Source organism: Mya arenaria, chromosome 11 (genome assembly GCF_026914265.1).
Source record: "Mya arenaria isolate MELC-2E11 chromosome 11, ASM2691426v1".
NCBI classification, from domain to species: Eukaryota; Metazoa; Mollusca; class Bivalvia; order Myida; family Myidae; genus Mya; species Mya arenaria.
Window position 1 is genome coordinate 17,004,122 of NC_069132.1, and position 18,192 is coordinate 17,022,313.

General features: G+C 39.6%; 2 protein-coding genes across 2 annotated transcripts; both read left to right on the top strand.

The window, feature by feature from the left end:
• Positions 1 to 831: 831 nt before the first annotated feature.
• On the top strand, positions 832 to 2,254 carry LOC128208371 (uncharacterized). Its single transcript, XM_052911931.1, has 2 exons — positions 832 to 859; positions 1,152 to 2,254. The coding sequence occupies exons 1-2, from the start codon at positions 832 to 834 to the stop codon at positions 2,252 to 2,254; spliced, it is 1,131 nt and encodes a 376-aa protein (XP_052767891.1).
• Positions 2,255 to 5,131: 2,877 nt separating this feature from the next.
• Positions 5,132 to 16,798, top strand: LOC128207353 (follistatin-like). The gene is made up of 2 exons (XM_052910229.1): positions 5,132 to 5,983; positions 15,803 to 16,798. The coding sequence occupies exons 1-2, from the start codon at positions 5,701 to 5,703 to the stop codon at positions 16,414 to 16,416; spliced, it is 897 nt and encodes a 298-aa protein (XP_052766189.1). The 5' UTR covers positions 5,132 to 5,700; the 3' UTR covers positions 16,417 to 16,798.
• Positions 16,799 to 18,192: the final 1,394 nt, after the last annotated feature.

Consider the following 18,192-nt stretch of genomic DNA (forward strand, 5'->3'; position numbering starts at 1 on the left):
CTTAAAGGAAAATGTGTAAATTGAATCTATACTATAATGGCATTCGATTGCAAGTTTCTTCTTTTCTTTGAGAATGATTTGTACAATTTAATACACAAAGTAAAGGTTTTACAAACTAAATCTGAAATACATCCTCTGCTTAAAAAATATGGGTTATTTTAAACAAAACAAAATATAAATGTATTGGTATTTCTCAATATAATGTTTCTGTTCTTTATCAAAACCATATTAAAGGACATATTTTTTACAGAATACCACAAAATAATTCATCGTTACTTGGAATGTAAATCACATTAACCAGAACTCTTTAGTGAAAAAGGTTGAACGATGGACACTCTCATCTTTATATCAAATCCACGCTGCCATGCTAACAGCAAGCTCATAAACAAACTCTCAAGGGCAGTAACCCCTCCAACGGAGTACGCACGTATACAGTCACGTGTTATCTCCCATAGTTTAACGCACACACATATATGTTGTGCATACACATCAACTTGTATGTTATAGGACATACGGTTGAACATTTCATGTCAATATGGTGATAAATTAGATAAAACATATTCAAAAACTGTCTTAGATTCTACATCGATTGCTTTTTGTGCTTCAACTAACTTCTACAGATACTTGTAACCAAGTGACACAACGCCTCCTCGCTACTGGCATAAGGTATCAACTGTTACCATAAATCTTGACGGCACTCGGAATGCATCTGATTACTTTTCACAAGCAATGGTAACAAATTGCATTATATGTGAGTTCCATTACTGGTTATAACCACGTTGTGAGTCTTCAATGTCTGGTGCTGAATGATATATTTCGACATGAGCGGGAATGGCTGTCTGGGGAGAGGTTATTCCGAGTGAGTGTCGTCGTGTCGCTAGTGAACATCCCTTGTCGTGTGCACGAAACATCAACGGAAATCTGTGTTAACAAGTCTCCCGAGTGATATACAGTCATGTGATCCTCTCGTGACGCTAACGACGAGACTACATTAATTTGAATGTCTAGAACCGATGGTCTGGTAAGGCTATCAAATGCTTCGTTTTGCTGTGGTCGCCAACAATTGTTTCTATGTTTGGTTCAAACTCAGACCACAAATTAGACGGGTACCCTACTATTCACTAACTAAATATATTTGTTCACGAGCACAGTCAATGCGGAGACCCCAACATTCGTCAAGGCGAATACCCCAACAATTGTCAAGGCGGATACCCCAAAATTCGTCAAGGCGAATACCCCAACATTCGTCAAGGCGGATACCCCAACATTCGTCAAGGCAAATACCCTAACATTTATCAATGCGGATACCCCAACATTCGTCAAGGTGGATACCCCAACATTCGTCAAGGCGAATACCCCAACATTCGTCAAGGCGGATACCCCAACATTCGTCAAGGCGGATACCCCAACAATGGTCAAGGCGGATACCACAACATTCGTCAAGGCGGATATCCCAACATTCGTCAAGGTGGAAACCCCTACATTCGTCAAGGCGGAAATCCCAACATTCGACAAGGCGGATACCCCAACATTCGTCAAGGCGGATACCCCAACATTCGTCAAGGCGGATATCCCAACATTCGTCAAGGCGGATACCCCAACAATTGTCAAGGCGGATTACCCAACATTTGTCAAGGCGGATACCCCAACATTCGTCAAGGCGGATATCCCAACATTCGTCAAGGCGGATACCCCAATATTTGTCAAGGCGGATACCCCAACATTCGTCAAGGCGGATATCCCAACATTCGTCAAGGCGGATACCCCAACAATTGTCAAGGCGGATACCCCAACATTCATCAAGGCGAATACCACAACATTCATCAAGGCGGATACCCCAACATTCGTCAAGGCAAATACCCCAACATTCATCAAGGCGGATACCTCAACATACGTCATGGCGGATACCCCAACAATTGTCAATGCGGATACCCCAACATTCGTCAAGGCGGATATCCCAACATTCGTTAAGGCGGATATCCCAACATTTGTCAAGGCGGATACCCCAACATTCGTCAAGGCGCATCTTCCAACATTTGTCAAGACGGATACCCCAACATTCGTCAAGGCGGATACCCCAACATTCGTCAAGGCGGATACCCCAACATTCGTCAAGGCGGATCTTCCAACATTTGTTAAGGCGGATACCCAAACATTTGTCAAGGCGAATTGTGAGATAAGTTCATGCAAATTATCGACGTGTCAATTCAAAGTTTTGAAATATAATAGTGTTCCTATATCGCCAATCATTTAAACCAAACTCGGAGTATATTGACAAACGTCCAACATTGTGTAACGGTCCGCTGTAGGCGGCGGATGTACGTTCATAGTATGACATTCCGTTATAGACGGAAATACGTTCATAGTACGTATGTTTACTTGGTTGGTAATATGCAAATAAACAAAGCCCGGGTTCTGTGTGGATTGAGAATTAATTGTATATAAAGCTCGGTGGACCCCTTCGCGTCGAGCATGCTTTTCTCTGAAGGGATATGATGGTGTTTGTTTGGCGTCGCACGTTACAATTGCTTTCAAGTGTAACCCGACATGTCATGCTCGTAGATGACTGACCCACAACAAACAGCGAGTAAACCCTATTCACATATATGTCAGTAAGGCTCAGTTATGTCATAAAAAGAGAGAGAAAGAGTCAAGGTTTTAATGAAATGTATACAAATTAGCTGTATTAAGTATATAGTGGAACCTTAAATTGTACCAAATGTTTTGACGTTCATCGACTTCAGTCTGTTTTTTTTCAAGAACATGACATTGTGTGGTATATGTTGGCAATCAATCCATAGCGTTGCTAAGGTCACAGATCGACGAGTGATGGATACTCACACAGTCATGTTGGGCCACGAGAAAGTCATCTCAAAGGGCACTACCATGTCCACTAGTTAATTTGTTGGACCAACGAGAATAAAGTTTAAGCTCTGGTCACAAATGAACACAATGGAAGTGCAGTAAATGCTACCGGATGAAACAACTAAAACAGCAGCCCGCTATTTAACTACATTGAGGAACGGTTGGATCGACTGCGACACAATGTTATAGCACAGTGACATCTTTATATTGTAATGCAGTGGCTTGTTATATACAGTGTTACCAAACGAGTGATTCCAGAATCGACAATGATATTATTTGAAACATCTAGATAAATCCTTTGACAATCCCACACAAGTTCTACCAGCTGATGACTCATACCATTGCAGAGATCTGCTACTGATTGGACGAAATAATGTGTACGGCTGTACAAAGAATAAACCAAACAAAATAAAGCCAACACGGGAATAGTTTTTTGGCTCATAAATTATCATTCACTGAGTGAAGTATACACTGTCTTATAAATGAGCCATGATAAATATTCGATTTTAGCTCTTGTTATCAGTCCAAAACAATTAAACAGGCACATGTTACTACCACAAGGCAATTCAACATTAGAGGTCTACACTCCATTTCAAAGGTTTTTGGTAATAATGCAAATCTATTCGCATTTTATATCATTAACACATTTGCGGATCATTAAGTGGAAGAGTTCTTTGTCTTTTCACGGTGTTGTTTATTGTTATATTTGGCATCCTGCTTAATAAGGCAATATTTGGTAATTTTAATGGAAAACAATTACTAAGACTAAGTACAATATTCAGGGAATGACAATAATCCTGCTCTTCATCGCCAATATCGACACCAGCACATTCACTGTCTCCATCATTAATTACAAAACTGAGTATATAGCGTCAATCTCTCTTTTTTTTTCTCTGTAATTGCAAACATATCATATCCCTTTCGTAAATTAAAAACAATTAAATCACGTAAAATCGATGAGATAAATACAACCATTATCTTATACTTTTTGTAAAGTTTCTATCCTTTTTTATTTTAGGTATTTGTTATTATGCAAAGTTACGTAAGATGATCTTTACTTGAGATCGCCTTTTTAATCCACCACTCTTATTTTGTTAGCTGCTTGTTTGTGGAGTTATATGGCTAGTGTTATATATCACACCGTACCTTACCGTGTCCATAAAGAGGTTATCGTCTTAAAGGGACTTGCTCATGCTTGTGTAAAATGCACTTGTATGACGAAAAAAGTGAAGCAAACCATTATGAGTGTTAAAGCTGCACTCTCACAGATTGAACGTTTAACAACTTTTTTATTTAATGTCGTAGAAAGAGCCAATTTTTGCGAAAATGCATGGATACAAGTTATCTAAGACTGATGACAAAAATTAGATCGCAGATTTTTATATTTAAGATCAAAAATTAATGTTTTATGCATTTTTCTTAAACCCTTAGTAACGGTTTAGACCATAAAACATTAATTTTCGAACGGAAATATGAACATCTGCGATCTGATCTTTTGTCAGCAATCTTTTATCATTGGTTTGTAGATATTTACGCAAAACAATCTCTTTCCAAGACAAAAAATAAAAATAAAAAGTTGTAAAAACGATATATCTGTGAGAGTGCAGCTTTGAAACTAAAGATACCAAAAGCTGGAACCCTTCAGCAAATGTTGATATTTGCTCAAGTATCATATTTGAAGACCACATTTTTCATTAACATTAATAACGTTAATGTTCACTTAATAACGGATTTTTTGTTGCGTAATTGGTTGATTGACATGATCGCGTGGTGTTATCAATGTATTGTTAAAAGGTCAAAACATCCATTATTTTTAAGTCCTAGTGGCCTAGTGGTGAAGAAGTCGGATTTCTAATTTCTTCTTGAATTTACCAACGTGGTTTCGCACCCCACTAACACCAAAATACTTTTTAATACTATAATTGTAGAAATTTCGATATCATAGAGTAAAATAATGGCAAAATAGGTGTTTTCAGATGCTTTAACGGAAAAACCAATTACTGGTCCGAAACATGAGCGAGTACCTTTAAAGGAATTGCAAAAAATATGATAATGAAACAATTTTACAAGCAAAACAATTTGATACCTGATTTATTTGCAAATAATGGTTGAAACAGATGATAATTGTTTCGTTTGATTGGACTTTATCGGTGAAAATCTTGAACAAAAAACGATTTTCAAGTAGATTATAGATTTTGTTCACCATTTTACATAGAATGTGACTGAAGCTCAGAGAAGATTTAAATGCTCGCACAATGGAAGAGCGGTTCAGTCAGTATTGGAGAGACATCCAGTCGACAGTCAGTATCGGAGAGACAACCAGTAGACAGACAGTAGACATTAAAAGCCGCTGAGTTATCTTTGTTATGTTCATAAATTGGCACTGCTATTGTTGTATACATAGTAATTCCTTGATCGCAGTGCACATTTTATGGTATATTCACAGGACTGTTTATCGAGCGCTATAAAGTTACTTTAATGTCATTCATTCGAATATTACCTGGAGTAACCTATTTCATGTGATCATAAATTTACGAGCATATCTGTGTTTGTGGGAAATGAAGGATGGTGTGAAATGATCATATCTTGTGTGGTAAAGTCATTTGGAATCAATTAAAAATGAATGAATTGTTTAGTCGTCATTTATCAAAATAGCAGTTATAAAGGACACCCATACGGAGGACGGAATAACATCGAGTACTAGTATATTGAATAAACAATTTCACTAAAAACATATATAAGTGTTGCGACTGTGATCAAATCGGGGATGTTATTTGTATAGAGTGTGAATTTCCCCTTAATATACACCAGAAAACATCTATCAACTCAAACGACATGGAGTTACCCCTCCTCCTTCTACTGGCAGTGGTCGGGTATCTGACGAACGGCGCCGCCGGAAACTACGAATACGACCCTGACTACCTGGTGCCGTCAAAGTGCCGTGCGTGTGACGTCAAGTCGTGTCCGCAGCTCACGTTCTGCGCGGGGAAGATGGTGAAGGATCACTGCGGCTGCTGTCAGCGCTGCTCGTCGGCTCTCTTCCAGCCGCATGTACCGTACCGGCCCGACCCCCCGCTCGCCCCAACCGCTTCGCCACCAACACTACCGACACAACCAGGTAGAACATGCACGTGTTAATTTTGATATGATATAGGCCACATCAATATTTTTTGACGGACTAAGGGCGAAATATTTTTTTCATTATCGTTTGTAAATATGAGCGTGCGAAATCAAAACATTTCTTTTACCATTTTAATCTTCCTGAAATTGTCAGAGACAACAATCTTTTTGTGTTGTTTTGAGTTTCATTAATTTACAAGAATGCGTGTTTAGTATTGTTTGGTCAATATATTCGGATTTTTTGGTTAAGAAATAGGAGCGGACGTTTTTCTTTTTCTTTTTTTTCTAAATAGCTGCCGAAAATCCTATGAACAAATTATAAATTTGGTGTGGCCTAACGAACAGATGTTTATTCAATTTGAACAGCTGGTCACTTTACATATTTTACTTATCTTTTACAATTAAACTTTTAAAGTTCTATCATAACAAATTACCACTAACAAGAAATGCCCATTACAGTGTTTCAGGTATCTTAGCAGACTGTTATCTTACTACATGCTACATAATCAGTGTTAAAACGTTGAATTGACTCTTGAATATGTAATGTATACATTCATATCATCGACAGTATAATTACATTCGAATTATCGAAGATTCAATGACATTAAATATCCGACCATCTGTGTTATTCGACAAAGTAGCATAAGACATTAATTAATTATTATTTGTATGAATTCGTGTTTTAAAGAAGTAATGATAAGCTTTGTGAACACATGCGATTTTAGACGTTTGATTAAAGGCAGACTGTACAATTTGTTTATCATTTAGAAAGATTACATCACATACACGAAACAAATACACACAGTGCAAGTATATCAGACCAGTAAGGTCATATCAAGAAACAGCGCCCGCCAGCCAGAGCATTGTTTTGTTTTGAAAGAGCACACAATACAACTGTCGAACAGTCCTAGTTTTTCTTGACGTGATGAATACATTTTTAACCCAATACAAACACGGACATATGAGAAGATTGGGGTCAGTTGATTCTTGGGGTTGTACCATTTCATGTTGCTGGCGTAAAGTCCATACCGCCCGAGACCGAGGGTTGATTGTGGCGTATCTTAATGTGGTGCAACACCACAGCTCTAATGACTTACATGGTACCTCTTTATTAAATAGCTTTGAAGCTTTTTAAAAAAACGAACATAGTAAAAGTTTTCTTCACAAGCGCATTTAAATTCGACGACAAACGTCCTATTTCCTGCGCGTACACTTACGAATGGATTTGCGCATGCGCACTAGCCCACTGTAGGATATGGATTCAGAAAAAATGCAATATGTAATACTGAAATTCTCTCAAGTGCCCATATTTTATGTTTAAACTCAAGACAAAAGTTCAACAGATATTGAATGAAATATTATTTTATGTTTGAACATCGTTTTGACATAGTTTATAATAATTACATAATTGTCAAAATGTAAACGGTATAAATAGTTTCAGACGATCGCATACACTGTAATACCCGGGTCACACCTTTAAAACAACTTTTACAACACCTTCACTTTTTAACAATGTAGAAACCTGTTTTGAATTGTCTAGATATTATGTAAAGATAAATGCTGTAATTAAAAGGTGCACTAAAGGTAATAGTCAGTGGGCGGTGGTCCATAAACATCACCCTTGGATGCTTTACAAGTTATAATACAAAACTGTGTTACATTGTGCAAATAGTTTTGGCGTCACACATTTGTATACTCAAAGATGCTTCAAAGAACTCAACCGTCAAATGCACTGACTGGTATACACCTTCTTTCATTTGTATTGTGCTGAATCTGTGTTGATGTGTATCCTCCTCCATAAACCAGTATTCCATTATTTTATTACCTTCTATAAGCTCTGTGATTTAGATGCAAAATAAATGCCCATTCATTTTTGCTGCTTAAGTTAAGTTGTGACTTCATGAAGTTATTTGTTATGTGGTAAAATCGAAAAAACGATAAATGATAAAATTGTAATCTCGGATATTATGTTTAAACTTTATATATTAGTGATCTTGACATTTACACGATTAATACACTAACGAATTCGAGGGGATGGGGGTGCCCCCCCCCCCCGTCCTATCCCACCCCTAAAATCATCCAAGTTTATTTCTTATGTCAATATCGGAGAAAAAGTGTAATAACATACTCTCAAAATGCACCATTTCGGACTAGAAATTGTTTTTTTTTCTTTGGGGACTACCCCTAAACCCCCTGCAAAAACATTAAACCATTTAAATTTCAGTTCTGAGGAGGGGGGATGTCAAAAGCTTGTGCCCCTAGGCTAACTTCATTTCCTGTATGCCCATGGAGTTCAAATGATGTGTAATGTTTGTTTAGTTACATTGTTTGTGGCAAACACATGCGTTTCCTTCGTTCAGTGTCCGGTAAGGCCTAAGCCTCGTGTCCTTCAACGGGTCTTTGTTGTTTTGGGCTACTGGGCTTGTCCCTGTACTTTTCATTGTATGATTAACTCCTACCCAGTGCTCCATGTGTGTTTCTGGAATGGTTTTTATTCTTTATGTTGGCAGCTGGGCGGCCAGACAAGACCTTTATATAATACAACAGTAGCAAATCAAAATTCTAATCAAATATCTTGGCAAAGTGTTATAAGATGGGGAAATATTTCGCTTATTTACAGTCATTTCTGGTTATGCGATCTTACTTAGATTTCAATCTACAGAAAACCGCTCATATTTATGATGGCAATTAAGAACAGGAAATAAAGATTTAAATTTAATATTTTATGCGTAAAACAAGATAGAAACCCATCTGCCAGGTCATTTCAGGAGTAAAAACATTCGAAAATAAATGTTTTGAATTGTCGATGCTCAAACAAAATTCACGGCGATGACTTTTGCCACTGCAGAATAAATCTGATTAGTTTGTATCATTACAAAATAATATACCATATTTTGCTCTTTCAGCAATGAAATCAAGCATATCGTTCTGATCCGGTTTAGAGAACATTCTAATAATTAAAGGTGCATCATATTAGCCGTAACAGTGGGTGTATCTGAAGCTCGTGTAAATTATCTGTTAAATGTGTGTTTATACGCGTCAAAATTAAAAACTATTTTTATTTTTACAAAAAATCTCGATTACAAAACCACAAAAATAAAACAAACATTTATCTTTATAATCTCAAAAGCTGCCCAAACTAATTTAGCAGACGATATGATAAACTCAAAATTGTCTGTAAACTATTTATTGAGAACGCAATATGCCCGACTATTCTGAAAAAGTTGAATGAACTGCTTTGTTTATTTGAGACACTTGTAAATGGTGTTAAGCTAGAAAATACCTCACTTCTTTACCCTGCCCCACCACTTTGCATTGTCTCACTACGTTGCCTTATCTCACTACGTTGCATTGCCCCACCACGTTGCCTTGTCCCACTACATTATCTTGCCCACCACGTTACTTTACCACACCACGTTGCCTTGTTCAACCACATAACCTTGCCCACAACGTTGCCTTGCTTCACCACGTTACCTTGCCGGACCACGTTGCCTTGCCCGACCACGTTACCTTGCCCGACCACATTACCTTGTAACACCACATAACCTTGCCTCACCACGTTGCCTTGCCCTGACACATTTCCTTGCCCCACCACATTACCTTGCCCCACCCCATTTCCTTATCCGACCACGTTGCCTTGCCACATCACATTATCTTGTCCCACCACATTACCTTGCCCCACCACGTTCTCTTGTCCCACCATGTTACCTTGCCCAGCACGTTTCCTTGTCCTACCATGCTACCTTGCCCCACCACGTTACCTTGCCCTACCACGTTACCTTGCCCTTACCACGTTACCTTGCCCCACAACGTTACCTTGCCTCACCACGTTACCTTGCCCCACCACGTAACCTTGTCCCACCACGTTACCTTGACCTACCACGTTACCTTACCCCACCACGTTACCTTGTCCCACCACGTTACCTTACCCCACCACGTTACCCTGCCCGACCACATCACCTTGTCCCACCACGTTACCTTGTCCCACCACGTTACCAAGCCCGAACTCGTTGCCTTGCCCCACCATGTTACCTTGCCAACCACGTTACATTGTTCAACCACGTTACCTTGCTCACCACGTTGCCTTGTCTCACCATGTTGCATTGGCTCACCATGTTGCCAAGCATTACCATTATATAATGCCTTGCCTCACCACGTTACCTTGCGGCACATATTTACCTTGCCCAACCACGTTGCCTTGGCTCAACATATTGTCTTGCTCAATCATGTTTTGAACTTTGCCTCACTATGTTGACTTGCACCATCATGTTACATTTCCCCACCACGTTGCCCTACCTTGCCATTTTGCCTTGTCCCACCACGATTGCCTTGCACAACCATATTGCCTTGGCCTACGACGTTGATCTGCCTTACCATGTTGCCTTGCCTAACCATGTTTCCTTGCCTTACCATGTTGCCTTGCCTTACCATGTTACATTGCCTTACCATGTTGCATTGCCTTACCATGTTGCCTTGCCCTACCATGTTGCCTTGCCTTACCATGTTGCCTTGCCTTACCATGTTGCCTTGCCTAACCATGTTGCATTGCCTTACCATGTTACATTGCACCACCATGTTGCCTTGCCTTACCATGTTGCCTTGCCTTACCATGTTGCCTTGCCTAACCATGTTGCCTTGCCTTACCATGTTGCCTTGCCTTACCATGTTGCCTTGCCTTACCATGTTACATTGCACCACCATGTTGCCTGCCTTACCATGTTGCCTTGCCTTACCATGTTGCCTTGCCCTGCCATGTTGCCTTGCCTTACCATGTTACATTTCCACGCCATGTTGCCTTATCCCAACATTTGTCACACCAGAAAAAATAAGCGATATATATAAATTTTCACTCACAAGCAATAGAGAAAATATTATATATATATATATATATTTTATTTAATTCAACTAATGTTTTGGTAAAAGGTTTATGCTGCTGCTGTTTTGCATATGGCTAAAACACAGAATTATTGAATGCAATCGTGTCAGAATTGCATGTAAGAAGAAATGGAAATTTCTAAAGCCGTGACGCTGATGCCAGTCTGCTATTTCAGAGGGCTATCAATTTATCACAAACAATATAGTGACAATGTCTGATTTAGGTGGACGAAGCTTTTTTGCAAATTATTGCTTCTGGAAATTAAAGGAAATAGCATTCACTCTGCTTTGACAAAACAGTCTAGACAATGTATGGTAGTACATTGATGTACAAAAGACAGCACAATATATTTTTGCTCTATGTTAGTCCATACATTCCAAACTATAACAATTTTACGATGTAAGTGGCATTTTAGAACGTTTCGATCATCTGCAAGCAAGCAGTTTTAACACTCGAAATGATATCCAATGCGATGGTCTGCAGTAAATTTATATTGCACTTTTTCATTTAATCAGCAGTCAGCCATGATTGATTTTAATCAGGTGAAACGGTAGATTTGAGGCTATGTCAGAATCTCAATTTGATAAATGCTTACTAATAACTCAAATGTGCTATCTAACTTAAAGACCGCCCCGCCCCCCACCTCCTTTATAAACCGTCCCAAACTAATATTCTGTATTCCACTGATTGTTCAATAGCCCCTGCTTTGATGGCCCTTTTCAGATGAGATCAATATTGAAGGGTAGATACTTTCACCTTGAACAGGCCCTTATTGGCACTAGCCAAATAAGGACACACAGATAATTTGGTATCCTGCTGGGGCACCAGAGCAATACAGAGGGGATGCACAGCTGGGGATTTATATGCGATGCCATAAACTTTGCATTTGCGATATATTTGATCATACATAAGAAATAAAACGGTGTTTTTAAATACAGTTTTAACGGAGCACTGAGAAAACGACAATCGCAAACAAAACGGGCATTTCGGTTGGTTAATACGATTTCTACTTTTTACTCTACTTATATACATATAATTTTATAGTTATAGAAAATATAGAGTTAATGAGTTTTAACCTTTCGAAAGTCCAATTACGGTGTTAATATGGGCCATGTCAATTTACAATACGTAATTATATGAGTAAAGGATTACAAGACCCACTGATATGTTGACATCCAGCGATATATAGCCTTCAAATTATGTCCAATTTGAAAACGAAATGCCTGGTATCAGGTTCATTTAAGATTGCTCATCCCAGATTAAGTTTAAGCATCTACAGGCAGAACAAAGGCGGCCTCGAGAAGGGGTGTTATTTCAATCAAATTCAGTTTAAACGCCGATGCACGAGTGTGAAAAAAGTGTCGTCACAATAATGAGAAAAACAAAATTTCCGTGCCGTTTGTTAGATACCTCGCTGTTTAATTGTCGTTCTCCTTTCATCTCTGGTTTATCGGGGAATAAGTACCGGGTTGTGTATGCCGTCTCAGGGGAAACATTCTAGTGCAATGATATATACAGGCCGATACACATCATCTTTGACAAAAAATTGAAACGTCAATATGCTATAGTAACACATGGTATTATAGTATCTCATTAGCAAGAAAGTCCCTCCAGACCTTTTATGTCCGTTTTGTAGCATTGTGGGCATTTAGGGCGTCGTTGACTCCCGCATCTTCGTTGTAATCATTGCTGTTAGGGCGTCCTCGATTCCCGCATATTTGTTGAAATCATGGCACGTAGGGGGTCCTCGATTCCCGCGTCTTCGTTGTAATCACGGCACTTAGGGAGTCGTCGACTCCCACGTCTTCGTTGTAATCACGGCACTTAGGGAGTCGTCGACTCCCGCGTCTTCGTTGTAATCATGGCACTTAGGGCGTCGTCGACTCCCGCGTCTTCGTTGAAAACATGGCACTTAGGGAGTCCTAGACTCCCGAGTCTTCGTTGTAATCACGGCACTTAGGGAGTCCTCGACTCCCGCGTCTTCGTTTTAAACGGCACTTAGGGAGTCATCGACTCCCGCCTCTTCGTTGTAATCATGTTACTTAGGGCGTCCTCGATTCCCGCGCCTTCGTTGTAATCACGGCAATTGGGGGGGGGGGGGGCGTCGTCGATTCCCGCGTCTTCGTTGTAATTATAACACTTAGGGCGTCGTCGACTCCCGCGTCTTCATTGTAACCATGACACTTAGGACGTCGTCGACTCCTTAGTCTTTGTTGTAATCATTGCTCTTAGGGCGTCGTCGTCTCCTTAATCTTCGTTGTTAGCATGACATTTATGGCGTAGTCGACTACTTAGTCTTCGTTGTAAGCATGGATCTTAGGGCGTCGTCGACTTCTTAGTCTTCGTTGTTATCTTTGAACTTAGGGCGTCGTCGACTCTTTAGTCTTCGTTGTAAGCATGGAACTTAGTGCGCCGTCGACTCCTTAGTTTTCGTTGTAAGCAGGGCACTTAGGGCGTCGTCGACTCCTTAGTCTTCGTTGTTAGCATGGAACTTAGGGCGTCGTCGACTCGCGCGTCTTCATTGTAAGCATGGAACTTAGGGCGTCGACTCCTTAATCGTCGTTGTTAGCATGACATTTATGGCGTAGTCGACTACTTAGTCTTCGTTGTAAGCATGGATCTTAGGGCGTCGTCGACTTCTTAGTCTTCGTTGTTATCTTTGAACTTAGGGCGTCGTCGACTCTTTAGTCTTCGTTGTAAGCATGGAACTTAGTGCGCCGTCGACTCCTTAGTCTTCGTTGTAAGCAGGGCACTTAGGGCGTCGTCGACTCCTTAGTCTTCGTTGTTAGCATGGAACTTAGGGCGTCGTCGACTCGCGCGTCTTCATTGTAAGCATGGAACTTAGGGCGTCGACTCCTTAGTCTTCGTTCTTTGCATGAAACTTAGGGCGTCGTCGACTCCCGCGTCTTCATTGTAAGCATGGAACTTAGGGCGTCGACTCCTTAGTCTTTGTTGTAAGCATGGAACTTAGGACGTCGACGACTGCTTAGTCTTCGTTGTAAGCATGGAACTTAGGGCGTCGTCGACTCCTTAGTCTTCGTTGTAAACATGGAACTTAGGGCGTCGACGACTGCTTAGTCTTCGTTGCAAGCATGGAACTTAGGGCGTCGACTGCTTAGTCTTCGTTGTAAGCATGGAACTTAGGGCGTCGTCAACTGCTTAGTCTTCGTTGTAAGCATGGAACTTAGGGCGTCGATGACTGCTTAGTCTTCGTTGTAAGCATGGAACTTAGGGCGTCGTCGACTCCTTAGTCTTCGTTGTAAGCATGGAACTTAGGGGTCGACGACTGCTTAGTCTTCGTTGTAAGCATGGAACTTAGGGCGTCGACGACTGCTTAGTCTTTGTTGTAAGCATGGAACTTAGGGCGTCGACTCCTTAAGTCTTCGTTGTAAGCATGGAATTTAGGGCGTCGTCGACTGCTTAGTCTTCGTTGTAAGCGTGGATCTTAGGGCGTCATTGATTCGCGCGTCTTCGTTGTAATCATGGAACTTAGGACGTCGTCGACTCCTGCGTCTTCATTGTAGTCATTTGATATAAGAACATAAGCGCAGTTTTACTTTATTTTGCAACGAAGTATATGAGTTGGCACCACCGTATTATACAGACTATTACAAACTACGTTTAGCTCCAAAACCATTTGAAGTGACATTGTGTGTCATTTTTCTTTAAGCAATCTAATAAACGAACGGGGGACATACTAACCTAGACAACAAATTCTGTCGCACTTCATACGAGCCTTGCATTTCACTGTCATCAAGCACTAAAGGGTAATTGTGTATTCCCCTTGAGAGTCGCTGAATGTTTCAGAGCCGCGACATTTTTTTATTCCATTTAAATAATTTAATAAAGGGGCGAGAGAAAGTAAAAGTCGGGTTTAGAACGTGTCAAATCCTTGCGTATAATTAACATTGGGAAATAACTACACATTTCTGGCGTTTCAAAGAGCATTTGCCATTTCTATTTGTTTTGAAACAAAGTTTGTTGTCCTATGTGATAAGTACAAACGCAAATCCGCACGTATTTAAACACCATACATTTAAGGTCTGACATGTAATATTATATTCTAAAAACTAAGTTTTGTTTAACAAGAATGGCTGAAAACACATTTTATTGCAACATCTTACAGTTTTAATCTTGAAAAGCCATGATTGAAATACCTATGAAGAGGCGATTATTATACTTTCAAGTATCCGCATATATTTGAAGTTCGTGAGACAAACAAAACCCCGAGAATATTCATATAAAACCCAGCGGTCGATGGGAGACCTCTGTCAATACTAATCTGATTAGAGCGATATAGCACAATAAAATATCACATTCGTTGTGCGCAATTTATTTACAAAAGTAGCAATTTTCGAGACATTAAACTTAATGTTGGACAGCGAGGCATGCACCGAGCCTTGATCCGCGGGATGTAATGAGCAGCCACAAGGGTCCTAGACAACCATGGCAGGAATGCAGTTGTATTTGATTTCAATTACCCGCTCCGTATAGCGCCGATCTGGTGGTCCGAACCTACCTCTCAAGTGTCCCCCTCTGTTCAACAGATAAAGCGGCAATCAAATTGTCATTCGTTTGTACATCTTTAATTCCATTGCAGCTCAATGCATTCTTCAAAATATCTGTTTTTATCTCATTAAACTCCCATGGGGACAAATATACTAGACCTACGTTCATTTCCCATGACCGTATGCCAGATGCGTTTTTTATTGAATGCACCGTTTGTCACTGCTTTGAACTGATACGTATCTCTTAAGTACCAATGTGATGACATTTAAATAAATGGATCCGTTGAATGTTTTTTTTGGAAATGCAATACCAACATAGTTTGCCATACACGGGCAAAATGCACATGTATTTTTTCCGCAATCTATAGTCAATCTTACTTTTAATATCATCGGAAATATTGTTTACTTATCGCTTTATCTGTTGTTTTTTCAGGTGACGTTTGTGAGAAGCGCCAATGCCCAAAGTTCAAGGTATGTGCTATAAACGTTCAGGGCCTCCCAATCTGTACCTGCCCCAGCGAGTACATATGCCGCCGACGTCGGGCAAATCGTAACAAACGGGGCAAAGATGAACCAACTGTTTGTGGGACGAACGGCGTCACGTATGAGTCCAGATGTCACCTAAAAATTGCTAGCTGCAGCAGCGAGAAACGGATAAAACGGAAGCATGATGGCCCTTGCACCGCGGAAGATATTGACGAAACCAAACACGCCGTTATGACTGAAACTGCACCTGATGTGGGCGAATACTTTCCTGATAGAGATACGGCAATACAAACCACACACGTAAATGAATCTGAGAAAGCGAGGCTGCGAAAACTAAAGAAAAAACAGAAGCGGAAAGAACGAAAGGAGCGGAAACAGAGGAAACGAGAGAAGAAAAGGCGCCGTAAAAACAACAAAGACAGAGACAGCAAGCGTAAAGCGAGAAGCCGAAGAATGAAGCGCAGAAATGAGGGCTTCAACACGTTCCCGAGTAATTACGAGTACCTCATAAACAGACACACTCGTTGGAGCACCAATCAAGTTAGGAAAAGTAAAATATAGGGACCTACTTGACGCTCCAGTCCCAATTATAGACATATGAGTGACATATTTGACAGCGCCTCAAAGCCGGTTACCAATATGATTTGGAGGTAATTATATTCATTCTGGAATATTCGTGAATGCAATGATTTTTCTTTATTAATTGTTTCATACAATGCTGTCTGATGTATTTCTAAATGCTGAAGAAACTGATCCGTGATGTGGACAATGATGGGAATGACGTATTTACGTGTACTAAAGTGTGTTTTACATGGCCAGTCTTGTTGTACATAGTGGATACATTTGTATATATTGATTTTTAATATTTTTATTATTTCCATTATTATTATTAAACCATTTATTTAAACTGTACCGAATTTGCACAAGAAATACGGAAACAGGATATGAAGTGTCCTGTAATATATGTGTGTACGAATACGTACATGTTTGTATATGCGATGATTATGGAACATTTCTGTTATCAGATCGATATTTTATTCGATATTAACCGTGTGTCCATGTCCGTTGTCTCGTTGTTAGTACAGATTTGAGAATTACTTAGTTGTCAGTGTGAATCACATAGACGCTGTCTTTTCGGTCTGTCGGAGCCTCACAAGAAAATAGTGAGTCGGCGCTGATTTGATTTAGATGCCAAAAGTAAATTTTCTCAAATAATTGATCATTTGATGAAAGGAAATAGTTTTCGTCTTGTCTGACAATCAAGCCGAAATAGCTTGAAATTTGATTCCAGATAACTACGTCCATGGTAACGTTTTGCCATTCGTATACAGGGGAAATAAAAGAGGGGGATATTGTTGTAGACTATAATTACGGTGCTTATTGGAGCTTTGTAATCTTCTGATTAATTTACGATGTAAAAATGAGCTCTCTTGATCTCACCTCAAAATGGCTGTTATAAAGCAATAAATTTACCTTGCAAGCCAACAGTTCAAATATATAAAAACAAATACCACATGCCGTTAATTTTAATTAGTATTTTCTGTATGGTTTAGATATAATATTTCAAAAAGGTCGAGTAGATTTCTTCCGCTGATGGAATAAAAACAAATAGTAATCGCATCAATTGGAGCAACAATCAAGACGAGGGGGAAATAGAAAAACGACACTGAAACTCTTCACTTGCACAAAAAAATACATACACGTACGATATAGGAACAAGAATTAACCGTACAAGACAAAACAACTTCGATACATAATGAAAATGCAAGAACTTACCAGGTGACAACACAGAGCTACAACAGACCAGCAGGACTCTTCAGTGGACGAGAAATCCGTCTGTTGCATAAGCAAAATTAAGAAAAGGAATACTTTTGGGGCGGTATGATCTACCCTTCCCTCTTCCAATTACTTTGTTCGAATATTGCCTTATTTGCCGTATTTCTAATCGCACTGTTTTTAAACATTCACATATCATTAAAGATGAGTGATCTTTTTTACGTATAAAATAAACCGTTTTGGGACTCTTTAAATGTTTCAGAACACAAACAAGACAGCTGGTTGTATGATGACCCAACTTATATATTGCAGGATTTGACGAACGCGTTAGTACGTGTTTCGCTGCGTTTTGCAATAATAATAGCTCGAAGAATTTCACCAAATGTAACACCGAGAGATGCCACTAATTAGGGCAATTTTTATTACAATGCTTCCGACGCAGACTGAAATAATGAAAACAAATTCTTCAAGGTACCATTATATCATGAATTCAATTCATCGGAGTTTTGCTGTTCCATATGCTGCCACAGAAGTGTTATTATAAAGTATTTAGGGGAATTT